General features: G+C 37.8%; 1 protein-coding gene across 2 annotated transcripts in view; it reads left to right on the top strand.

Annotated features, from left to right (window-relative positions):
- nphp4 (nephronophthisis 4) overlaps positions 1–21,611 on the top strand; it is a 168,038-nt gene that overhangs the window by 87,229 nt on the left and 59,198 nt on the right. Inside the window, exons 12-14 of one of the 2 annotated variants that reach the window (XM_044117160.1) lie at positions 8,733–8,870; positions 15,555–15,712; positions 18,498–18,689. In XM_044117160.1, coding sequence (XP_043973095.1) covers positions 8,733–8,870; positions 15,555–15,712; positions 18,498–18,689 — 488 coding nt within the window. The remainder of the gene's footprint in view (positions 1–8,732; positions 8,871–15,554; positions 15,713–18,497; positions 18,690–21,611) is intronic. The other variant, XM_044117171.1, reaches the window with a different exon arrangement.

The following is a 21,611-nucleotide window of genomic DNA, read 5'->3' as shown; positions in this document are numbered from 1 at the left end:
ATCCAGAGCATGGACAGTTACCCGATGGTCATCCAGGTCCTCCCAGAAATAAAAGAAACAGAAAAACACTATGAGGCTGAGCTGTTGATCACTGAAGTTGCACTTCTGTCTAATTCAACATGAATTGGCCGCATTTTTTTCCACTTTTCTGACGTGGGAAGAGCAGCACAAACATTTTCCCTTTTGTAACATTGCCCCCATTCTTTTCAGCAGAGATCCAAAACGTTGATTAATCTGCACCATCCTCCATTGATATGCCTCTTTAAACAAGCTGCATGCACATTGTCTTGTTTGCTGGCATAGTAGAACCTGATGACTTTCTTCTTGCTGGCATAAATTATTGATCCTTGACACTCTCCATTTGCCACGGTGCTAAAGATTTTGTGTTATTTATAGGCTGCATTTGGAACGGCGGCGGCGTTTGTTTGCCTCTGTTGATGATTATTTCTCTCATGAGTTCTCACATTGGGCAGCGGTCAGGCTTCAGGGTCTCGTTCGTGTTCTGCGGACCCAGGTGGTCTTGTAGTCAGTGGGCTGAAGGTGAAGCTGTGTTCTGCTTTGTTACTTGGCATGGGCTTGTTTGGCAACTGGCACCGACTCTGTGCAGCCTAATTTTAGCTCCTTTCCTTCACAGAGACTAGTTGTGCTGCTTCATCCTTTTTTGTAAACTAAAGATGAATAGCAGGTTGCTTTTCTACATTCAGAATAAAAATCTCTTTGCTTTCCAGCCTTTATTCTTCCATGTAAAGGAGTTGGAATCTCACAGTTTATGATCTATTTCATTCGTGGAGCTAAACTGTAATTTATAAGAGAAGACCGTCTGAACTGGATAAACGCAAAAATCTTCTGTGAGCCAAAGCTCAAATTGTTTTTTTGTGCCTTTTGATGTTTAGAGCTCTTTCACTAACTTCCTCATAAATATAGAAGGGAAACTTTAAGTTTGGAACTGATTCTCTTCAATGTTCACATCTTACAAGGCCCGTTAGCTTTAAAGTTATTTGTTAAAGCACCTTGGATTTATTTTGTCACATTACAGCCACAGGTATCAATGTACTTTACTGGGATTTCAAGCGATAGTCATGAATAATTGTGACCAACAAGAAAATTAGAAACTTGAAATACTTAAAATTAATATTACGCATTAAACAACAACCACAAAAAGGTTTCAGGGTATATGAATGAATTTGCAAGATGCTGTATATTTCAGCACAATGTAGAACTTTTTTTAAATTTCATTTGTGGTTATTAAAAACTGCACATTTAGATTTTTATTTAAATCATGTTTAATGTGAAACTAGTAAACTAATGAGTTCACATAAATTTAAATTAAAGTTGATTCTATTTTTTCATTTTGCGTAACTCATAACGATGGGTTTTAGTAAAGAATAGCTGGCAAGAATAAACCTCCCACCTCCCAAGGTTTTCGACTTTTATGAACTTCACCAGACGTCCCATGCTGTGGATGCATACACCGTGGGTGATAGTGTAGGAAACTCCCTTTTGTACAGGAGAAGGTCTGAAGGAAAACCAGACTCAGGATGGTCGGCCATCTGCCTAGATCGGTGGGGGGTGAGAAAACAGGACGAGAACACAAACAAGAAAACAATTTGACGCCAAGAATTTCAGGAAGTAGGAAGACACGTTGCTCAGTGATAAGGGTGGTGTCATCTTGGTTACTGTGGTTATTTAAAACCTAATGTTTTTATAGTTTTGTCATCTTCGTTTGCTCTTTTCATGTATTTTTGTAATATTTAAGCCTTTTCCTAATGTTCTTCTCTCCCCACACTTGTATGTGAAATTGTTACCCATTCTTACAAACAGCAACCACTATGGTTCATTCTCTGACTAGTCTCCATCCTACTATAACTTTTTTTATTTCTGTGTGTGTGTGTGTGTTTGTGTGCGTGTGTGTGTGTGTGTGTGTGTGTGTGTGCGTTTTTGTTGTTTGGTTTTGGACTCCCTCTTTGGATTGGCTTAAACCCTTCCTGTTATTTGCATGTCTATTTCTGAGATCTCCCATTGAAACCTTGATTTCATGCTGCAGCCTCTTTCTCTTCCTCCCATGCAGATGTTCAGGAAAGAGGCAAATGAACACTGATGTGGCTCATTAAAACACCTGACCCAGAGGAAGTCATGGTGCTGGAAGCCGGAACATTTGAGGACTCAGAACAAATTGTGAAAGCGTCTCAGTTTAGGGGTTAACATCCTCTCCAAATACTGCCTCTGTGACATTCTTTCTACTTTTCCCAGAGTGAAACTCTCCTTCCAATATGTTCCGCAGGATGCCTGACAGTGGTTTGAACTTCTTGTGCTTTTCAACCCGTTCTTGTTGCTCTTCCTCTGTTACGGTGTGTTGTATCTGCATTCCTCTCAAATTATTCATCATCAATAACCCAAATCCTCCTGCCTGCCAGGTCTCCCCTTGGGTCCTCTGTCCTGTCCTGTGCCAATGCTGACCAAGTAACAACTTGAAAAATGAAACCAATATGGAAATACCAAAAACTGCAGTTTCTTAAATGGACACTGGAGAAGGCCTAAGAACTCCCATTGGTCCCCCAGGTTGAAAAATGACCAGCATTAGTGCAAAAATAAACATGTTTCTGCCCTGGTCAAATTAATCACTGTTAAGGGTTGCACCGCACTGAGCGACAGGTGAGTTACCCAGCGGACGCAGCTGAGTTTTGTTTTCTCTCAACTCCAGCTGCAAAACCCAAACTGGTGTATAAATAGTTTTTAAACAGAAGCTCATCAGAAGGCACTGTATTTTTATGTTCAGGTGTAAAATTAACCTTTGAAAAATCAATCTTTTACGATTCCTACATATTTCTACAGTTGAAATTTCATTATATTTCATAGTTCTAGTTTTCCCAGTCTTTTTAAGCCAAGTATTAGTGTGCAAATACAAAACTGTATTGACACACAGATGGCTACATAGATGGTTTTCCAGTACTTACCTTATTTAGATTGAATGATTTCTTCTGATTACTGTGTGTACACAACAAATCTAAGTGCTTTAAGCCTCAAGTACAAACAAATGTGGAGCATCCAAGCTGACAGAAGGCAACACCATAACAATGACTTGTAATATAAGCTTTATTTCTATACAGTTGCATGAATAATTTTGACATTTAAATGTTCTGATTCTGTAATTTTGTGAAAGCAGTTTTGTAATGTTGTAGTTGGTTTAAAAAAGCAAAATATTATTTTGCCCCAAAATTTGTTTCTGTTTTTTAATTAATTAATTAATTAATTATTATTATTTAGTTTTTTTTATCAGCCAGTAGGATTTCTTGTGAAAAGTACTATCACATTGTTAAAGTTCACTTCCTCTTGCTGGTTGTTCTGGTGGGTGAACACACATTTTAAAATTATTTTTGAATCTCCAAAGTATTATTAGTCAGATTCATTTCTGTAATTTGTCAAATAACTTGTTTAAGACTTGACACTTTGCTTTGACTTTGGAGATGAGTGGAAAGACTTGAGACTTACTTGTGAAATGCAAAACAATGACGTGGTCCCAGCTCTACTGAAATCCATTATCATATAGTGTTTCCCTCCATTAGATTATTTTTCATACAGTAAAGAGAAAATTTTCCAGGGCTTTGTGGCTCCTTCAGTGTCACTTTCTGGCAATCGTTTTTAACTATCAGCATTTATTTTCCGAGCACAGCATTAAATTAGCGCCCGAGAGCTGTGAATGCAACTACGTTACGGGGGTTTCAGTTTGAGAGCTTAAAATTTGAGTAGCAATGTTTAACTTATTAATATTTAACATGCTTTACATTATGACGGCTTCTGCCATAATTTAGCACAGTAAAAATGCCTATCTTCTCTTTTTTGGCATGACACAAATGCAATTCTCCATGAAATTGGGAGCATCAGTGCTATCTGAGAATTAAGGGGTTGTACAGTTAAGCTCAAACTTATTTCTGCCCCTTATTAATTTAATTATACAGTCAGTACAATTTTTACTCTCAGTCAGACTCAAGTCGGTATTCTGGCGGGGCAAAGTCTAAAACGTCAATATTTTGGTGAAATGTTAAAGGTGACTTTAAACCTAAATCTGCCAGGGGTATGAATATGTTTGGGGTTAGCTTTGTGTTTTTTGAGTGGTGCAATTTTAGAAGCTCGCCAGAGAACCGGACGCTTCCACTGGCGCCATTTAGAATTTGTTAGAAACACAAATTGGCTCAGCTTGGTAGCACTGCCTCTAAGAGAATGGGTTGAGTGGGGCATTTAGTTGTGGCATAGGTTTGACTGCCAAAGTTGTGAGCTCAGCCTTTGTGCCCTGACAGCCAAGCAGATCATCTGCTCATATTTTTGGCCTCATAGGATCTTCATGTCGCCGTGAATGTGTGTGTGTGTGTGAAATCTTTTCATCCTTGGTCTGTCTTCTGTCTTTCACACCCTCGATGTGCAGAGTGCGGTGACTCACTCGCCTGTGTGTGTAAAATGGGTTTTGGCTCAGCTGTACTTGCAGGGCCTGACTTGTGACATTCTCCTGGCCTTCACACTTTTGGCATTTTGAAATGTGTGGATGTTTGGACCATCATCTCTGTGACCAAAACAGCCCATTTTAGTCCTGTACATCTTATGCCTAAAATGATTGATTCTCCAAATAAGAAGAGAATGTAAACAGATAAAATACAAGATGGCAAAATATAGAAACATAACTTTACATTTATGTCTTTATTTTTTTCTTTTCTTCATTGTTGACTTGCTTTCAAATATTTTTTAATTTCTTCAGTTTTCCCAGACGTGATTAGTGTCTTTCCTTTTTGCTTGGGCTTTTCTCTACCACTTTTTCTTCAATACTTTTATAAATTCATCCTCATCTAAATTGCATATATCAAATTCAAAGGAGAATTCATCATAGCCACATGCAGTAAATCCCTCTGCTGTGTAGTTACACAAGAAAACATGCTTAGATCAGATCTACACACAGCCCACTCACAAAGTGTGACACTTTGGACACATTTCATAAAGTTTGTTTTGCATAAAGTCTCTAACAAATTCAGCAGCTGACATACTTTCTATAAAATAAATTGTTTTGGTTCTTCCCTTATTACCTGCATCATACTTATGTTCTGTTGTTCATTCCTTTAAATTCATATCAAAGATGGGAAACCTCCATCTGCACAGTCATGTGTCAAATTGTGGGCTGAGATTTAACAACTACTTGCACATCTTCAAAACTATGAATAGTAAAAAAAAACTGCTAAGTTAACCTGGAGGTGGAAAAATCAAGAAAGGTTGAAAATAATGAAAGCAAAAGTTATTGAGTAATAATGTTGGCAAACAATTGTGGCACAGGTTACTGTGGCACTCTTTAATTCATTCAATGAAGTGAACAGCAGCGTCCAAAAAAGACTCACCCTGCGTCAAACTACTTTGTTTTAAAATCGCTGTATTGTTTTTTTTTTATTAAAGGGACATTTGAATATAAAAGTACTGCTTTTTAGGACCAAATTCAAAGGCTCTGTTTTTTTTATTTTTATTGGTTACTCATTGAACATGGTACCAAGGGAAAATCTAAATATCCCAAATTAAAATCCAGTGCAACCAACTGCATTAATAGTCACCCAATCAGAAAATAAAATCCAGCTGTGAATTATTCAATTTCTACATAAACAGCAGTTCAGACTGTTCATACTTTAGAAAGGCCCAGTAGCATGTCATTTGTTGTGATCTTTTCTTTCCAGTCTATCGATGCCTGTTGTGCCAGTTCTGTAGCTATTTATAGCCTATGTAGTGTAATCTATAGAAGGCTGTATTATTAAACATATTTATGGGTTGGAGTCCATTAGTAGCGCTAACTCTGCAGTCTAACTTACCCAGTTTAACAGCTGTCGTGGACACTGATGATAAATCTGTGCTTCTTGTTTGGGGACATCCATGGCTCATAAAGCTTGATGGGGTCACCCATCAGTATATCGATGAGTTCACCATAATTTTCCCAAATGAGCACATCCTCATATATTTATGCTTCTGGATGCAACGCTTCCTGTTCATGGGCCCAAGTAAAAATATTATCCCTGAAATGATAAAATCTTAAAAAGTTCAGAACTTTTTTCCTTAGCATTAAAGTGCATTTAGTTACATCCTAGGTTTCTACATCATTTAATTTAACAATCGTAGCAATAATCTGAACGATGTGTAAAACACATTATAGTGCAAAAGCAATAGAACTAGGTCAAGCGTCTGCAACCTTCAGCTCAGGAGCCGCAAGTGGCTCTTTGGACCTTTTTATTTTTATTTGTTTTTCAGCTTATTCCTGCAGTAATTGCATTTCCACAAAGTCCACTAAAAATACCAGTAGTCTTTACTTGCATCTGTCTATTGTTATTAGGCTGGAAAATATATGCAAATATCAACATCCCATATACGAAAATGTAGCGCGCAGGAAGCATTTAAATTGATTATATACAGACAATAAAGCAGCTCTGAAAGTCGCACGCTGCTGTGGTTTGTCATTCTTTTCTATTTAAAGCGTACCTGTTCTCAGCTTCCACTATCAGCAGCTCAGGTTCTGTGCTTCCTTCAGATGTGCTGTCAGAACACTTGTCTTGTTTTGCAGACAACATATGTCTAAGTGTGGTTGCAGGTTGCTCTGATGATTTCAGTAAAAAGGTGTTGAAGTTCTTGATGTTTTATTTGCAGCAGTATTGATTATGGGTGTTAGGCAAGTGAGCTAAATGTCTGTTTAAACCTAGAGCAGTCTCCATGTGAAATGGAGAGGATGTGTGAACTCCTGTCAAACCTCATGTGGCCCATAAGAACATTCTCTGTGTTGTCAGCGATGGCCGTATTGCTAAGCAACAAGTTATAAAAATAAGTGTTCCCTTTAACTAGGCCGCTAGGGGAAGCTGTAAATGTTCTTACTGTGATGCAGCATCTTGTGTCAGTTCTGAAACCTCTCCTTGTTGAATGGTAAATTCAGCTTTTGAAACAGTGGATTCCTTTGATACAAAAGTTAGGGTTTCTGTTGTCTCCTTAACCTATTTTCTCCGTAGATAGCTTATCAGTTTAGCAAAGCTTTTTAAGACAGACAGATCAGTGCAATAATTAATTTTAGGAAAACATATAAAAGTGACCTGTAAACTTGCTAAGTAGCTAATTTGGATGAAAATCACTGATTCACAGTTTTTTTTTCTTTCCAGTACATATTTAAAATATACCTGTAAATGAATGCAGTGCTGCTGTGGTTTAGGAGTTTTAAATGTAGAACTCATAATTTAGCTAAGAAGCATTACAGGTATACAGTGTTATTTGAAACTTAATTCAGCAAAGTATTTGTTCATTAACTTTATCTTTAACTGTTTTCCTTATTCATTTTTGATTTAGTAAGAGTTACCTTATCCAAAGCTTAAATAGTATTTTTTTTTCTTACCCGCTGATTAAGCATGTCTTGTCAAGTCCATAAATATTAGGTCAGAGACAACTTTTAAATTTTGTTTTCAATTAACATCACAATGAATGGAAAATAATCAAACTAAGATGCAGTTGAAGAGCAGAGTTTATGCTTTCATTCTGTGGGTTAAACCAAAAAATTGCCTAAAATATATAAACCAGTGTCTCAGGGCCAGTGGCAGCAATGCACATTCAAGCCTCTTCACTGCCTCTGCTATATTTTAGAGGTGATATAATTTACTTTGGATCATGAACTGTTCCACTCCTTCTCCATACTACTTTTGCCATCATTCTGGTAAATGTTGACCATGGTTTTATTTGCCCAAATAATGTTCTGCCATCTCTGTTGGTGTTTTTCTTTAAAAAAAAAAAAAGCCCATTCTAGCCCTAATGTTCTTGAGGCTAAAGATTTGTTTGCTTGTCTGTATTTACTTTCATTCAGTCTTCTCTCTTTTTGTTTTTGTACATTTATGTATTGATATGCCTACCCTCTGGTTGATCACTTTGCTGACTGTTGTGAGGGGATCTTCTTTCTAGAATTATGTTTCATATTAAATTCTGTTTTTTCACTCAGTAGATCAAATGGTCAACATTTAAATCAAATCAAATCAAACTTTATTTGTATAGCACATGTCAGCACCAAGGCATTTCAAAGTGCTTTACATCAAATCTAACACATTTAAATACAGTCAGTAAGTTGGAAAAAATTGCTTTGCAATATAAAGTTTGGAGTGTCTTGTTTAGAAGTTTAGAAAGACTTCTCCTGCTCTTTATACATGAAAATAGCATCTAAATAAGAAACTTTATGTCATTTGCATTTGCAGCACCATTGAGCACTTATATGCTGATAAAACAAGGACAATTAAAAAGCATCTACTTAAGCAATCAATTAAGATTCATTAGTAGCAAATATGAATCATGTAGACTACAAGTAGAGAGGCACTGGTGCTCTTTCGCTTTGTATCAAGCTTGAAGTATCCCCCATTAGTAGTAATTGCTGTGTTCCCGATGCCACTTTTACATAATGTTTCGGTTGTGACTGGGGAAAAAAAAATAAAAAAATAAACTCCTCTCTTTTTCACATGTCTTCAGTATCAAAAGGGCGACGAGAAACAGTTTTAACCTGGGCGTGCTGGGAAAGACAAGCTTGTGTGTGTGGAGGCAGGGGGTGGGGGTCCGAGGGGATTGTAAGCGTTAAAGAGTAATGGGCTGTTGTTGTGATCTGAGGCAGCACGTGTCTCTCTGGCACAAAGTATATTTCTTACCACTGTTGTTGGTAATCATAATAACAACAGCAAGTCGTTTGCATTGTTTCTCCGCAGCTCTCTCTGTCTCAGCTGGCAGCTACTTCACGCTACCCGACCATCAGCCACTCCAGCTCGGCGTTACCGTGGCAACAGTCATTTCCTTCTCTGCTCCATCCTTCCCCATTGGCATCAGCCCACCAGCTGTCACATGTCGTAAGATTTCCACCCCCGTTCCCTTACACACACACACACACACACACACGCAGTCGTGGTCTCGCACTGAAACTTCACATACATGCCAAAGGAAACACACAAGCATTTAACAAAGACAAGCATTTACAGGTTTGACATTTCTAAACAAAACACGCTAAACGGTTTGAATATCCTCAAGACAATGGAGGTAGTGATTGAGTTCAAGCATACAGAGCCTTGCTGAAGTGTTCGCACGCCTTCACATTTTTCATATTTTGTCATGTTACAACCAGAAACTCAATGTATTTTATAGGACGCTATGTGACAGACCACTATTACAGCTGCAAGTTTTTAGAGTACGTCTCTTGTGTCTTTGTGTATTGAGAGACTGAAAGTTTTGTCCGTTATTCTTTGTAAAATAGCTCAAGATTAGTCAGACTGTATGAGGAGAATTTGTCATTTCACAGATTTTGACAGCGTTTTGTCACAAATCTCGTGATCTCAAGATTTACTCTCTTTTCCTGTTTCTAGCATTTGAGATAAATATTATTAGTTATGTAATCTTTTTTTTTTAATCTTTATGTAAATGCTACCTTACTGTCTTGAAAATCTACATGTTGTCTTGTATCTAGTCCAACTTTAATCTATAAATTCAAGCCAGTTTTGTGACATCGATAGATTTATTTCTCAATAATCTAACTTATTGATGCGCATTTAAAATGATGTTACAAACTACAATTCCTAACAAGCTCAATGAAACGAAGGGCATCCTATTAATGCACTCAGCTCATATACTGTTGCAAAGCTGAGGACGTCAGCTGCACTGTGCGGATTTTAATACCTCTGGTGAATAATTTACTGGAATGATGCAGGAGTAACCTGCTCCCTGCTGTTGTGGGTGTTTGCTGCTGAGAATTGGCTGGGACTCATTTTGCCTTTGAAAACTGCCTTGTCTCTGCTAAATTAGACCATGTTCCCCCACAATGATGCACATATTTGGGAAGTGATGCAGAGCACGACAAAAACAGTGGTGCAATCTCACAAAGTGAGGAAAGATGAAGTAACCACACACAGACACACACGCACACACACATATTCTGAACTGATTAAAAGAGAAATATATGCACCTCTTTAACTTTTCACATTTTTGTACATATACACAAAATCCACCACTGTTTCTAATGTATTCATCATTTCCCAAAAGTATGCATTTTGGAATGAAACATGTTCTAATTTACAAATTATATAAAAAAACAATACAATGCAATATATAGAGGCAGAGAGGTTTCACCTCAGGCTTGGGTCCTTATTTTACCTGGTCCTAGGATTGTGCTCTTCTGGACTGCGATGACGGATATTTCTCCAGGTATTTGTTGGAGCTCCGATGACCACGGCCACTACTGCTGCCTCCACCAGCCAGGCTCTTTCTGGCTCTTCCCTGAGCTCTTGCTGTTTCTCCAGTTTCTCATTTTTTCTGATGTTTCCATCACTTGAATGACCACATCAATCTCAACGACTGTCCGCTGCTGCTTATCAGTGATCACATGGTTGGCCTATTGCCATTTTGTCTGTTTGTATCTGAAAGTCCCCAAAGATCTTAGCTCGATCCTTCTCCACCACCTTGGGAGGTGATGCCCACTTTGACCTCAGGATCTGCAGTTCATGTTCCACACAGATGTTTCCATACATAGCACCAGCCACTTGGTTATGGTGTTTCATGTTTTCCTTTCCTGCTAGTATCTTACAGCCTTCACCCTACATCCTTCTGAGATGCTTACATTTTTCTAGGGCTTCTTTGCACATCCTGCGTTTGATATCTTGGCTGGAGTGGTAGATCTTTGCTGCCATGACCAGTACTTCTGTGCTGTCTTTCAGTCTCTACCCATTGGTAGGATTTGGTCATATCAGTCACTTCAGCTATCTGTCGGTGGTACATCCTAATCAGCTGTTTTTCTTCCCATGATGGTACTTTCAGCTTCTTCTCTTCCAGTTTTTATTGTCTGCAAGACTCACCAAGCTCTTCATCACTTGGGATCTTCCTGATGTATTCTTGGAACTTGGATATTTCAACTTGGCTGATGGCTCTGATAATCACTAGACCTCTATATAAAGGGGAATATTAGTGGAGCTGTGAATGTTCAATCTATTATTCTAATATGTAGCCCAACTGCAAACCTACAAAGACATGGCTTGTCAAGGAGAGTATTAATTATAGAAGCATTAAATTAAGCAGAAAAAGGCAGCTCTGGATCTTTTCACAGATCCTCTACTCACTTTTAATAAGTGGAAAACATGGTTTCGGGATAATTATTAACAGCTTTTTTCATAACACTAGCCTTTATGGAAGAGTAGTGAGAAGAAAATCGCTGTTCGAAGAAAGCCAGCATCATTGGATTGAAAATGTATAAAATCTTTCAGATTTATTCCCTGATTTGACATATTTTGTGAGTCGTTTCTGAGGTTTCAGAAACACTAACATTCCTCACATTAAGGCTGCAAAGCTGCATGGAGCTGAAGGCATTAGGTTTTGACATGAGTAAAGCAAATAGCTGCTGATCCTTATATCCAACTGGATCAGTTGTTTGTCTTGTAAAGGAGGACAAATGTGTGCATAGATAAAAGGGCTAAAACAGACAGTTTGGGACTAAACAAAGGCAAGGGAATAAACCTGCTGGTAAAAAATGTCTAACTCAACATTTTTACAAAACTTATTCTGCTATCTATCCAGCTGTAGTGTCTTAACTAATAATAAACTACTATCTTTAACAAAAACAAATTAAAAAAACTGATATAATGCAAAATAGTCTCACTTTTATCTTAGTAGATAAAAGTTGGACTATAAATTTAAGCTAGATAAGGTATTCTGGCAGTCCTCCTCACAGCACGACTTGGTCTTTGTGAGCCAAATTCAATTGTATATATATTTTTTGCAATATTGTGTTCCTGATTATTCTCTTATCTTCAGCAAGACTCATTCGCAGTTCCTGGATTATTCAGGCAATATGATTCATAGCCTAAGCTGTATGGATTCCAAGCATAATAGATGGGAGAAACATAATAAAAGAGCTGCTGTCTAGTTAGAAAACCCATTTCAAGTTGTACTGCAACACAACACCGCTTTTACAGTCTGAAGTGAATAGAAAGGGGAAAAACAACATTTCTCATTGCAAGACATGTTTTGTAACTATTAGATGAATTGCCAAGATAATATTTTGCTTTCTGTAAATTTCCTCAGACTGCTACAGTTATACCCCACTCAAGCTACTATAAAATGCTAATTAAAAGAAATAGATGAATTAATGGAAGTCGACACACCCAATGCCTTTTGGTTGAGGCACCGTACTTGCCCAAAAATCAAATTTTGCTTATTTTTACTTGTTAATTTCAAGCTGATTTTGAAATGTAGCTCAAATGAAGCTCATTCAAGCTTCATTTGAGCTACATTTGGTTTCTATATTTGATAGAAACCGAAATGTAGAATTTCGGTTTCTACATTAGAGGCCAATTGAAAGCTAGCAGTTAATAAAGTTAAATTAGTATTTTTATTTTTTTCTTTTCCGAAGAGTTTTTGCGGCGCTGATATTTTTGTGACAGTAGGCAGACAGGAAGGCGGGCGAGGAGAGGGGGGACATGCAGCAAAGGTCGTCGGGACCGGGAGTCGAACCCGCAATGTCCGCGTCCAGGACTGAGGCCTCCAAATGTGGGGGTTACGTCACTGCCTGGAAATAGTTCTCGTTTATAATGAGAACTATTATAAACGAGGTGGTTTCTTTTAGTAAATTACAGTTCAGAATTTACTGTTTAAACCTCCATTTGTCCTTGTAGCCATAAAACTTGAGCACACCTGCCCATGAAAATCACTCATCTATGTGTTATCACGTTGCAACAGCTTAATGTCAAAGGATCCAATTCTTTGGACCATTTAACATTTTTAAATCTACTCTCATACCACGCTAACCTCAGAGTTTATTAAGACACTGGCTGTTCAATCACGTTGTACATTCGTGTACTTTATATATATATATATACATATATATATATATATATATATATATATATGTATATATATATATATGTATATATATATGTGTGTGTATATATATATACACAACAACATAGTATTGGCCAATGTTATTACTGAGATGTTTGATGGAAAGTCAAATAATAGTAATCCATAAATGTTCAGTACTATTAGGTCATATTAAGAGCTGAAGCTGTTGTTTTCCTGTACCAATACAATGGCAACAATGCAATAACTTCTTTTCAAATCATTAAGTGTCTTTAATATATTATCAGCTGCTATGAATTGTATATAAAGTCAATTCAAAACCAAAGTGAACCCACAATTCTGACACCTTTATACAAAAACATTGCTTGCATAAATTACATGTAATAATATTTACTTAATTAAAAAATAGAGTTCAGAAGGGAAAATACTCCCAGTAAGAAGCGCTATGCATGTCTAAAAAGCTTAGTGTGACTTCCTTAAGTGGAGCACAAAATACACTGCCACTTATTATACGCTAAATTATTTAAAAAAAATCATAAACCTTGATCATTTTAAGTTAGTCCAACATGTTATCTCAGAAGCTGTTGTGTAGATTCCCATTAAATTCATATAGTTTCAGTGTTTCTATTGTCTCCAGAAATAAGTAGGTTCAAGGTCAAAGGCTCAAATGGACATAATCTAGAATGGACTGTTTACAGCATTTGTAATCATGAATATAAAGAAACAAATGTTCTGCTTCAGTACTTTGGAAAAGCCTCAGTGTATTTTAGGTAAATGTTTTTGTGATAGATCAGTACAAATTCTGTATATTGATAACGTGAAAGGGAAATAATAATCACAATTTATTATTTTGTTGTTTTACAAACAAAAATGTGTATTTGTATTCATCTGCATTAAATCTATACTGGAATGTTTGACTATTCTATTTTGGAGTTCACTCTAATTGAATGGTGACTGTTTGTAATGATCGATTGCCAAACCTTCCCACAGTTGAATCCACATCAGTTGTGGATTCAACGGATGTGGATTCAGTTGAATCCACATCTGAACTTTAACTGGGCCGTTCTAACATGGATGTCCTTTGATCTGAACTCTTCCATTGTAGCTCTGGTTGTATGTTTAGCCTTGTAGAGCTTTGTGACCGGTAGACGTCTTTTCCACCTCTACTGGTCTTTTGTTTCCAGTGTATTGATCTTCACCCACATTCACAGTAACGATAGCCAGTTTCCCTGTTCCCGTTGAAGGAAAAGATGCACATGTGAAATAAATGTGAATACAAAGTATTAGTTTATTTCCACTCAACAATTCAACCCTTTGCTTATACTATCACATACAGTTTTAAAAAATATATACTAGTTTGATTTGTTAATTTGAAGACATGTGAGAACGTTCTGAAGCTGTGAATACTTCTCCACCTTAATTTATGATATTTTAATGAGACGTCTTTGAGTTTCTGAAAAAATATTTGACACAAATTCAGAATCACTAACCTGGAATTTTGGCGATGTAGAAGAAACATGCGAACATTCGTCTGACGGCACACCGATCTCAGCTGTTGTAGTTCAAAGTGATGTGCTGCAGGTGAAATTGGAGTCTAACCAATAACTTGTAGGACGCAGTGAGTATGATGAAACGGCTTCCTTCACTTCTGACATCCTGTGGTTTCCGCTAAGCTTCCTTTTTAATAGAGAGAAAATGTCAGACCAAATTTTTTTATTGTTGCATTTCATGCGTTTCGTTCCAAAGACAAAACAATAATTAAATACAATTAGAGAGGCACCAAGAAATCAGCCTAACATTGGAATCAAACAGTTATGCTTGATCGACTGAATTTTATGTTTTCCCTTTCATTAAATGCATAAAAAACCAGTCAATAAACAGATAAACCAATAGGATGTAAAATAATGTTTTATTTGTTTTAAAATCAGATTTTGATGCGTAAATAGGATTGAACTTTTAATTCATATTCTAACCTGCTGAATTTAAAATTACTACATCAAAGTAAGTAGTAGTACATCATGTGTCCTTGAAATAAGAACATCAGAGTCAGTTGAAATCAAACTTTATTGAAAACTAGGAAAGCCTTATTGCTGCATCTCCATTTGTTTATTCTAGATGAGTAATTAGAATCAGAGCAAACATTAACAAGGACCAAAGAAACCCAGACCAGGGTAAGCTCCTTACCTCCTCCTGTGACACGTGGCTGCTGTGTGTAAAAGATATATATTTCCACTGTAAGCTCAGGGAGTCAGAGCATTAGGCAATTTCCAGAATCAGTTTTGACAAATCCACTGCAAGCTTTTTACTTATTGCCTCATTCTTTTAATGCAGGCCTTCATAACCCAATTATACTTTCCATGGATCCAGTTGTCAGCTGTGTTTAGCAAAGTCAGTCCTTGTTCTGGTTTTTATTTCTCTTTGCTTGTGATTGTACTGTACTGAGTCATTTATTTATGATTCATGTGTCTCTGCCTACACTTTTGTGTGATTGGCTTGTAATTGGATAGTAGAATTTGCTTTATGCCATTCTGAGTGATGAGTGTGAAAGTGAACTTAATTAATGGGGAATAGTCTGACTTATCAGTGTGGATAAAAGGAGCTGGTTCCTGATTTTCTGCCATGCTGCTGCTGCAGTTCTGCTGCATTAATCCTATTTATTGCATTATTTATTGACCGGTCCTTGTGTCTTTTTGTAGGCCTGCTCGGCTGTCAGCAGCATCACCCACCTGGAGATGGACCTTCAGCGGGAAGGCGGCAAAATGACCTCCAAGGACGAAGAAGGGGATCATCTTCAAGAGCTGCCCTTCACCCCCATCCATGCTCCTGTCATTACTCTGGGAATGAATGTGCCGAGGTGAGGCGTTCAAGTTGTGTGTCCCCGATTGTAGCGGGATTTAATGTTACTTAAATCCTCCAGCACAGACGGTGTCATCAACTGCTCAAAATTCATTAAGAAATAGTTAAATATTCCAAATTGGCATCATGGAATGACACTAAAATCCATGCATGATCAATACCAAATGACCAAGGACAAAAAGCAACGTTCTGTCATCTTCACATATCCTGGATTTTCTGTTACTTGGTTCTTGTTTTTGTTTTGAGAGTTTTCCGTTTTTAAAGGACATATCTATTTCTTCCCAGTCGTCCATGTTTGTTTACTCTGAGCTCATGTTTTGTGAGTTTTCCCATCTGACATCTGACTATTGGTGAGGCAAATCAGTTTGTGTGTGGTGTGTTGCTCCTGCCGGGTGGCTTGACACCAGACATTGTACAACCAAACCTGTTGTATCCAAGACTTTTTATCGCCATGTGTGGGGTCGCTAACGTCTTGAAAGTTTCCCAACAATTTTAAAATTGTAATAAACTCCAAGCGTTTGGCCCTCAATTCTCCAAGCTGGTCCGATGTGTAATAAAGGATTAATGTGGGAAGATTCAACTCATGCCCACTGATGGGTGACAGCAGGATCATCAATATCGGTGTGTGAACTGTGAATTTGTTGAAAAACAAATTCTTAAAATTGGATATTTTCCCCCACTGGATCATTTTTATTTCAACTGAAAGTTTCAGTTAACTTTTCAGTTATCTATCAACTAACTTTCAGTTGATTGATAGATAAATAAATACATTAATTGATAGATAGATAAATAAATAAATAGGACTAATTTGACATCAACTTATTGAAAATCTATTTTAATAAGTTTCTGTCACATTTGAGCTACTGCAATAACAGATTATTGAATAACTCCTCCCACATCTTTATCACAGACGCCAATAAATGTGGTCAGTGCTGTGAAATAATGTGAAGAGCCTCCAGCCACTCAGGCCATAGAAAATCTAAATCTTAAATAACCTTTTTAGCATGTACTCAAATGTGGAGAATCACATTCATTGTCATCTCCCAAACTCAGTGGAAATGAAACATTGTCCTCTACAATCCAAGGCCAACTGCTGGTCCAAAACTAAATAAAAATACTTTCTTGAGGGCGTGCTGTGGTGGCGTAGTGGATAGCGTGACCCACATTTGGAGTCCTCGATGCGGCCGTCGTGGGTTCGATTCCTGGACTCGGCGACATTTGCCGCATGTCTTCCCCCTTTCCTGTCAGCCTACTTTCAAATAAGGAACACTAGAGCCCACAAAAGACACCCTGGAGGTGTGAAAAAAAAAAAGTAGTTTCTTGATATTGTTCACCTAATTATAGCTAGTGCCTTTTTTGCCTCCTAATAAATATTTGTTATGCTTAGGTTATAATACATCCTTTTTTTCCTCCTGGTTTTAATCTTTGCCACAGTCTCTGGAGTTCATCCATGTGAATCTTGTAGTTTCAGTTTCATACAGAAACATATTAGTTTTTTAAAAATATATTTCTAAATTTACCCCCTTACTTTACGTATTTTTCCCCCACCACACATACATGTGTGAAGACTTACAACAATCATTTTTCTATGCTTGTTGAGTTAGTTTCCTGAAAGGGAAAGTACACTTTGCAAATAATGAGCATAGACACAGAGAAACAAAGCCTTGCATTGGTGAGCAGCATCTGTAAATAAGCAGCTGGCACTGAAACAATTTCCCAATCCCGGCATTTTGGATCCAGACACCATGTTGTTCAGTTCAGCGAGCTGAAACATCGTTGCCTCTTCACTCAGAGCCAGAACATCTTTTTGACTGTTTTCAGTCTGAAATGACCCACTTTTTGGAGAGGAACAATAAAGTAAAAAGAAGTTTAATCCAACTTGCTGCGCATATCAGATGAAGCCCCTTTTTGAAATAAAGATGTCGGCCTGAATATTAATCCAGAGTGACTAAATTAAGAGAGAAGTTTTAAGAAATGGGAAAGTGACATAATGCATGAAATTGATCCAGCTGTGGAGAGAAACACAATTGATTCCCCTTGTCACTGCTGTCATCCTGATTAGTCTGATCAAGGCTTCTTTCTTTTGACATTTTTAATTACTGTCTCAACTATTTACCAAATGGACTCAGACCGTGTTAGTGCTATGAGATTATTGCCCATTTCTTATGCCTGCACTTTAGCCAGCCATCTGTGTGCTGCATTCATCGCAGCCATGGCATTCCGAGTCAGTGTTAAAAGTATAAGTTATGAATGTTACCAAAGTTCTGCTGAAACAGGTGGCCACTATGATTAGAGATAACTGGCAATTATGCTTGAAAATCCTGAGGGAGCGCTTTGGCACCCACCCGGTCCCCCTCTACTTCCCTCCCCTATAACTATTATCCTGGAGCTGCTGTTTGATGGATATTGCTGACATCCGTATGCTGTCTAATCATCGTTTCATCACATTTATGTTTAGTGCAGACGGATATTGCAACTCCAGTTTGGTGAAACGGGATGAAGTGACAAAGCTGACGTTATCGCTCAAACGATAAACAACTTGTATTAGAAAGGATGCGGGATAAAACGGTGAAAGGTCTGAATTGATAAACAGGTGTTGTATTTTACCCAGCTCTCATCATTTTTCCTGTCTCATTTGAAGTAAATCACCTTAATGAGGCCTGTGCAGCAGGGAATCAACACATTACCTCCTGTTGTTTGTCAAGCGTCAAGAACACATTTGAAGACGTCTGTGTGCCGTGCTCCAACAAATCTGACATTTTGCTTTGATGATTTTCCTCCAGCTCCTGCTCAGTCAGCTCCAGGAGCTCTCTGGCACACCTTTTCTCTGCCGGCTTTTCTGAAATCCTTGACTGCAGCGGGCAGGTGGCAGAAGTCCTGGACCCAACTGAACCTATGCCCTTCGATCCTCAGCGGGAGGAGGCTGACCTTTTACAGGGAAACCTGCTGGTGTTTGAGTTTCTGGCATTTACCAGGTGAGGTCTGCAATGCCGTGACACATACAGCAGCACTGATGATGCTGACGCTTAGCAGCATCCTGTGTGCTCCTGAACAGTACAATACACACACAGTATTCCCTCTATTTTCAGCATACGGATCGAGATAGGTAAAAAAAACTTTCATTATGGCACATTAGAAAAGCAACAAACTTGCCTGTAATTTAGGATTTGATGTAATTGACCAATATAAAATATGAAGTGAAACAAAAAACAACAGATGAAATTCACTGAATAGTCAGAAAGTCCATATACTTTGTTGAGGTCATTTTCACACCTTCATGGACTCTGAAGGGTCAACCAATGATTCTCTCCCCATGATTTTGGCCCTAAGCATGACTCCACCACCTCCTTGCTGACGTCACAGCTGTGCTGGGACGTGGTGACCGCCCACCACCAATCCACTACTGCGTCCATCTGGACCATCCAGGGTTGGACAGCAGTCATCAGTGAACAAGTCTGTTTGAAAATTAATCTTCATGTATGGCTGGGCCCACTGAGACTGTTTCTGCTTGTGAGCTCTGGTTAGGGGCCCAATAGTAGGTTGATGCACCACAAGCCTCTGGAGGATCCTCCACCTTGAGGTTCCAGAGGCTCCAGCAGCTTCAAATAACTGTTTGCTGCTTTAAGAGCATTTTAACAGCTGCTCTCTAAATCTGATCAATTAGTCTAACAGAAACCTTCCTCATTATGCCTTTATCTGTACAAACCCATCTTTGTTCTGAATCAGCCACAAATCTCTTCACAGTATGATAACGCTTCAGTTTTTGTTAAATATTTAATGTTTTCATATCTTGTCATACAGCACTACACTATCTGATGATTTTCGTCAACAGAGATCCTTTCTCTTTCCCATATTGCTTGAAACCTGTGGCCTGCTTAATAATGTGGAACATCCTTCTTAAGTAGATTTCCTTTAATTGAGCTCACCAGATAAACTAATCAACCAGCTCTCTGAAATTAATTATAGTGATTTAAGAAAATCAGGGCTGAGCCCTGATACACAATACTATCTATAAATTTTATAGCGCAACAAAAATTTTTTATCTCTATGACACTTTAATCCAATTTGGATAATAATTTGTAACACGGTGTAGGACCACATAGCCAAGTGACTTGGATGGCATTTAAAAAAAATCTGATTTGTGTCATTTAGACCGTCATGAAAAGAATGGATACAGGGTGCGTAAGGGCAAAAAATTAGGATTCGGGTCTCTTCAGGCTGCAGAGTGAACATAGTGAAAATCTCACTTCATTCCCACTTAGATTATTTTATTTGTGGGGAAAAAAGCAAAACCTGTCACTCCCCTTTCATAATTTTGCACAGCTTAGTGTTGATCTGTCACATAACACAACATATCACATCCTAATTAAATACACTGGAATGTTTGGTTGTAATGTGGCACAATATTTAAGGGGTATGAAAGTCCATTGCTGCATTAATCTGTGGGCGAGTCAGAATTGATGCATTGTGACAGAATTGATTTGTCATTAATTTACAGTCTAAAATGAACATGTCACATGATGATATAAATAAACGTTTAGAATGAAAAGTAGCAGATGGAGGGGGATCTTATTTAGTTTTCCTCTTCTTGCAAAAATCAACTTGCTATACCATAAGCATCAATCGACCGTCCATACAGATACCTCTTTAAACACAAAACAGGCAATGTATTTAAAAATAACAAAAAAGTAGTTGCACTATTTTTGTAATGATATAACACTCTACTGAGTCAATATACATCATCATACATTGATCACATCTTATATTTTATTATTTTCTTAAAGTAAAAATTGATCTACTCTCTTTGGTTTCTTTAGACAGATTGTTCCTCAGATTTGTTCCATAAACAGAAATATAATATTCCATTTGTTTTGTTCTGACGTTGGGTTTTTTAAAACCCAAACAATTAGACCACACATTTCTTTCCGCCCATTAAACTACTGGCTTTTTATCTGCATTGAGGAATTAGTATTGTAGATGGACATTTGTTTGATGGTTAAGCATAATCTCCCACATCCTGCCTAGACACATTACATGTTTTTTTATATATATTTCTTTCTTTTTGTCTTCTACAGAGAGACTTCAATTCACATAAGTCCTCCACAAAGCCCTGCCTGTCAATTACATACCCATACATGGCATGTATGCTCTGTATTACAGAGGCGCCAAATTTCCTGTCAAATCAGGCAGAAGAGCACCTCTGTCATCGTCCCATCAGAGAAACCTATGGAGTGGTCGTCCCATCTGACAGGGGCTGACAGTGACAGGGGGCTGCTGAGGGATGTCAACAAAAGCCTTCACTTTTTGTGTCGTTCCATCAGCAGCCCTTTTCATTTGTCTTGGCTGTCACTGACTCATCAGCGCACTGCTTTGACTCATCGTACCAACCTCAATACTGTGCAACTTTTCTCCGATTAGAGGCTTGATACATGAAATTGTTTGCATGGGTTATTTATGGATCTTTGGATTAATGCCGTTTCTGCTTGGAGCAATTACAATCAGAACCTCTAACTGACAGCACGTACACGTGGATCATTGACAGATGGGAAATTACACCAGACTCATATTCCCAAGTTAAATCTTCAGATTGAGGGCTGAGTTTCACATGTCAAGTGCTTTCATGTTTCTGCAGACTCTTTTGAGTCTGAAAATGCATGGTTAGGTCGATAAAATGTCTCACCCTGAATGATTGATCACTCTGTCCAAAGTGCTTGTGGTGCACTCTTTAATGACATGTTGCTGTGCATCATTATAGGAGTTTGAACAGGAATGGGACCCAAAGATCCCCAAAACTAATTTGAGACATTTTAAGAGATTACCAACTGAAATGTTCTGCTTTTTCCTTTTTTAACTTTCTCTTAATAATTTTGATATTTGTATTTATTCATAATTACATA

Source organism: Gambusia affinis, linkage group LG01 (genome assembly GCF_019740435.1).
Source record: "Gambusia affinis linkage group LG01, SWU_Gaff_1.0, whole genome shotgun sequence".
NCBI lineage: Eukaryota > Metazoa > Chordata > Actinopteri > Cyprinodontiformes > Poeciliidae > Gambusia > Gambusia affinis.
The sequence above is the reverse complement of the archived record's forward strand: the minus strand, read 5'-3'. Positions and strand labels throughout refer to the sequence as shown.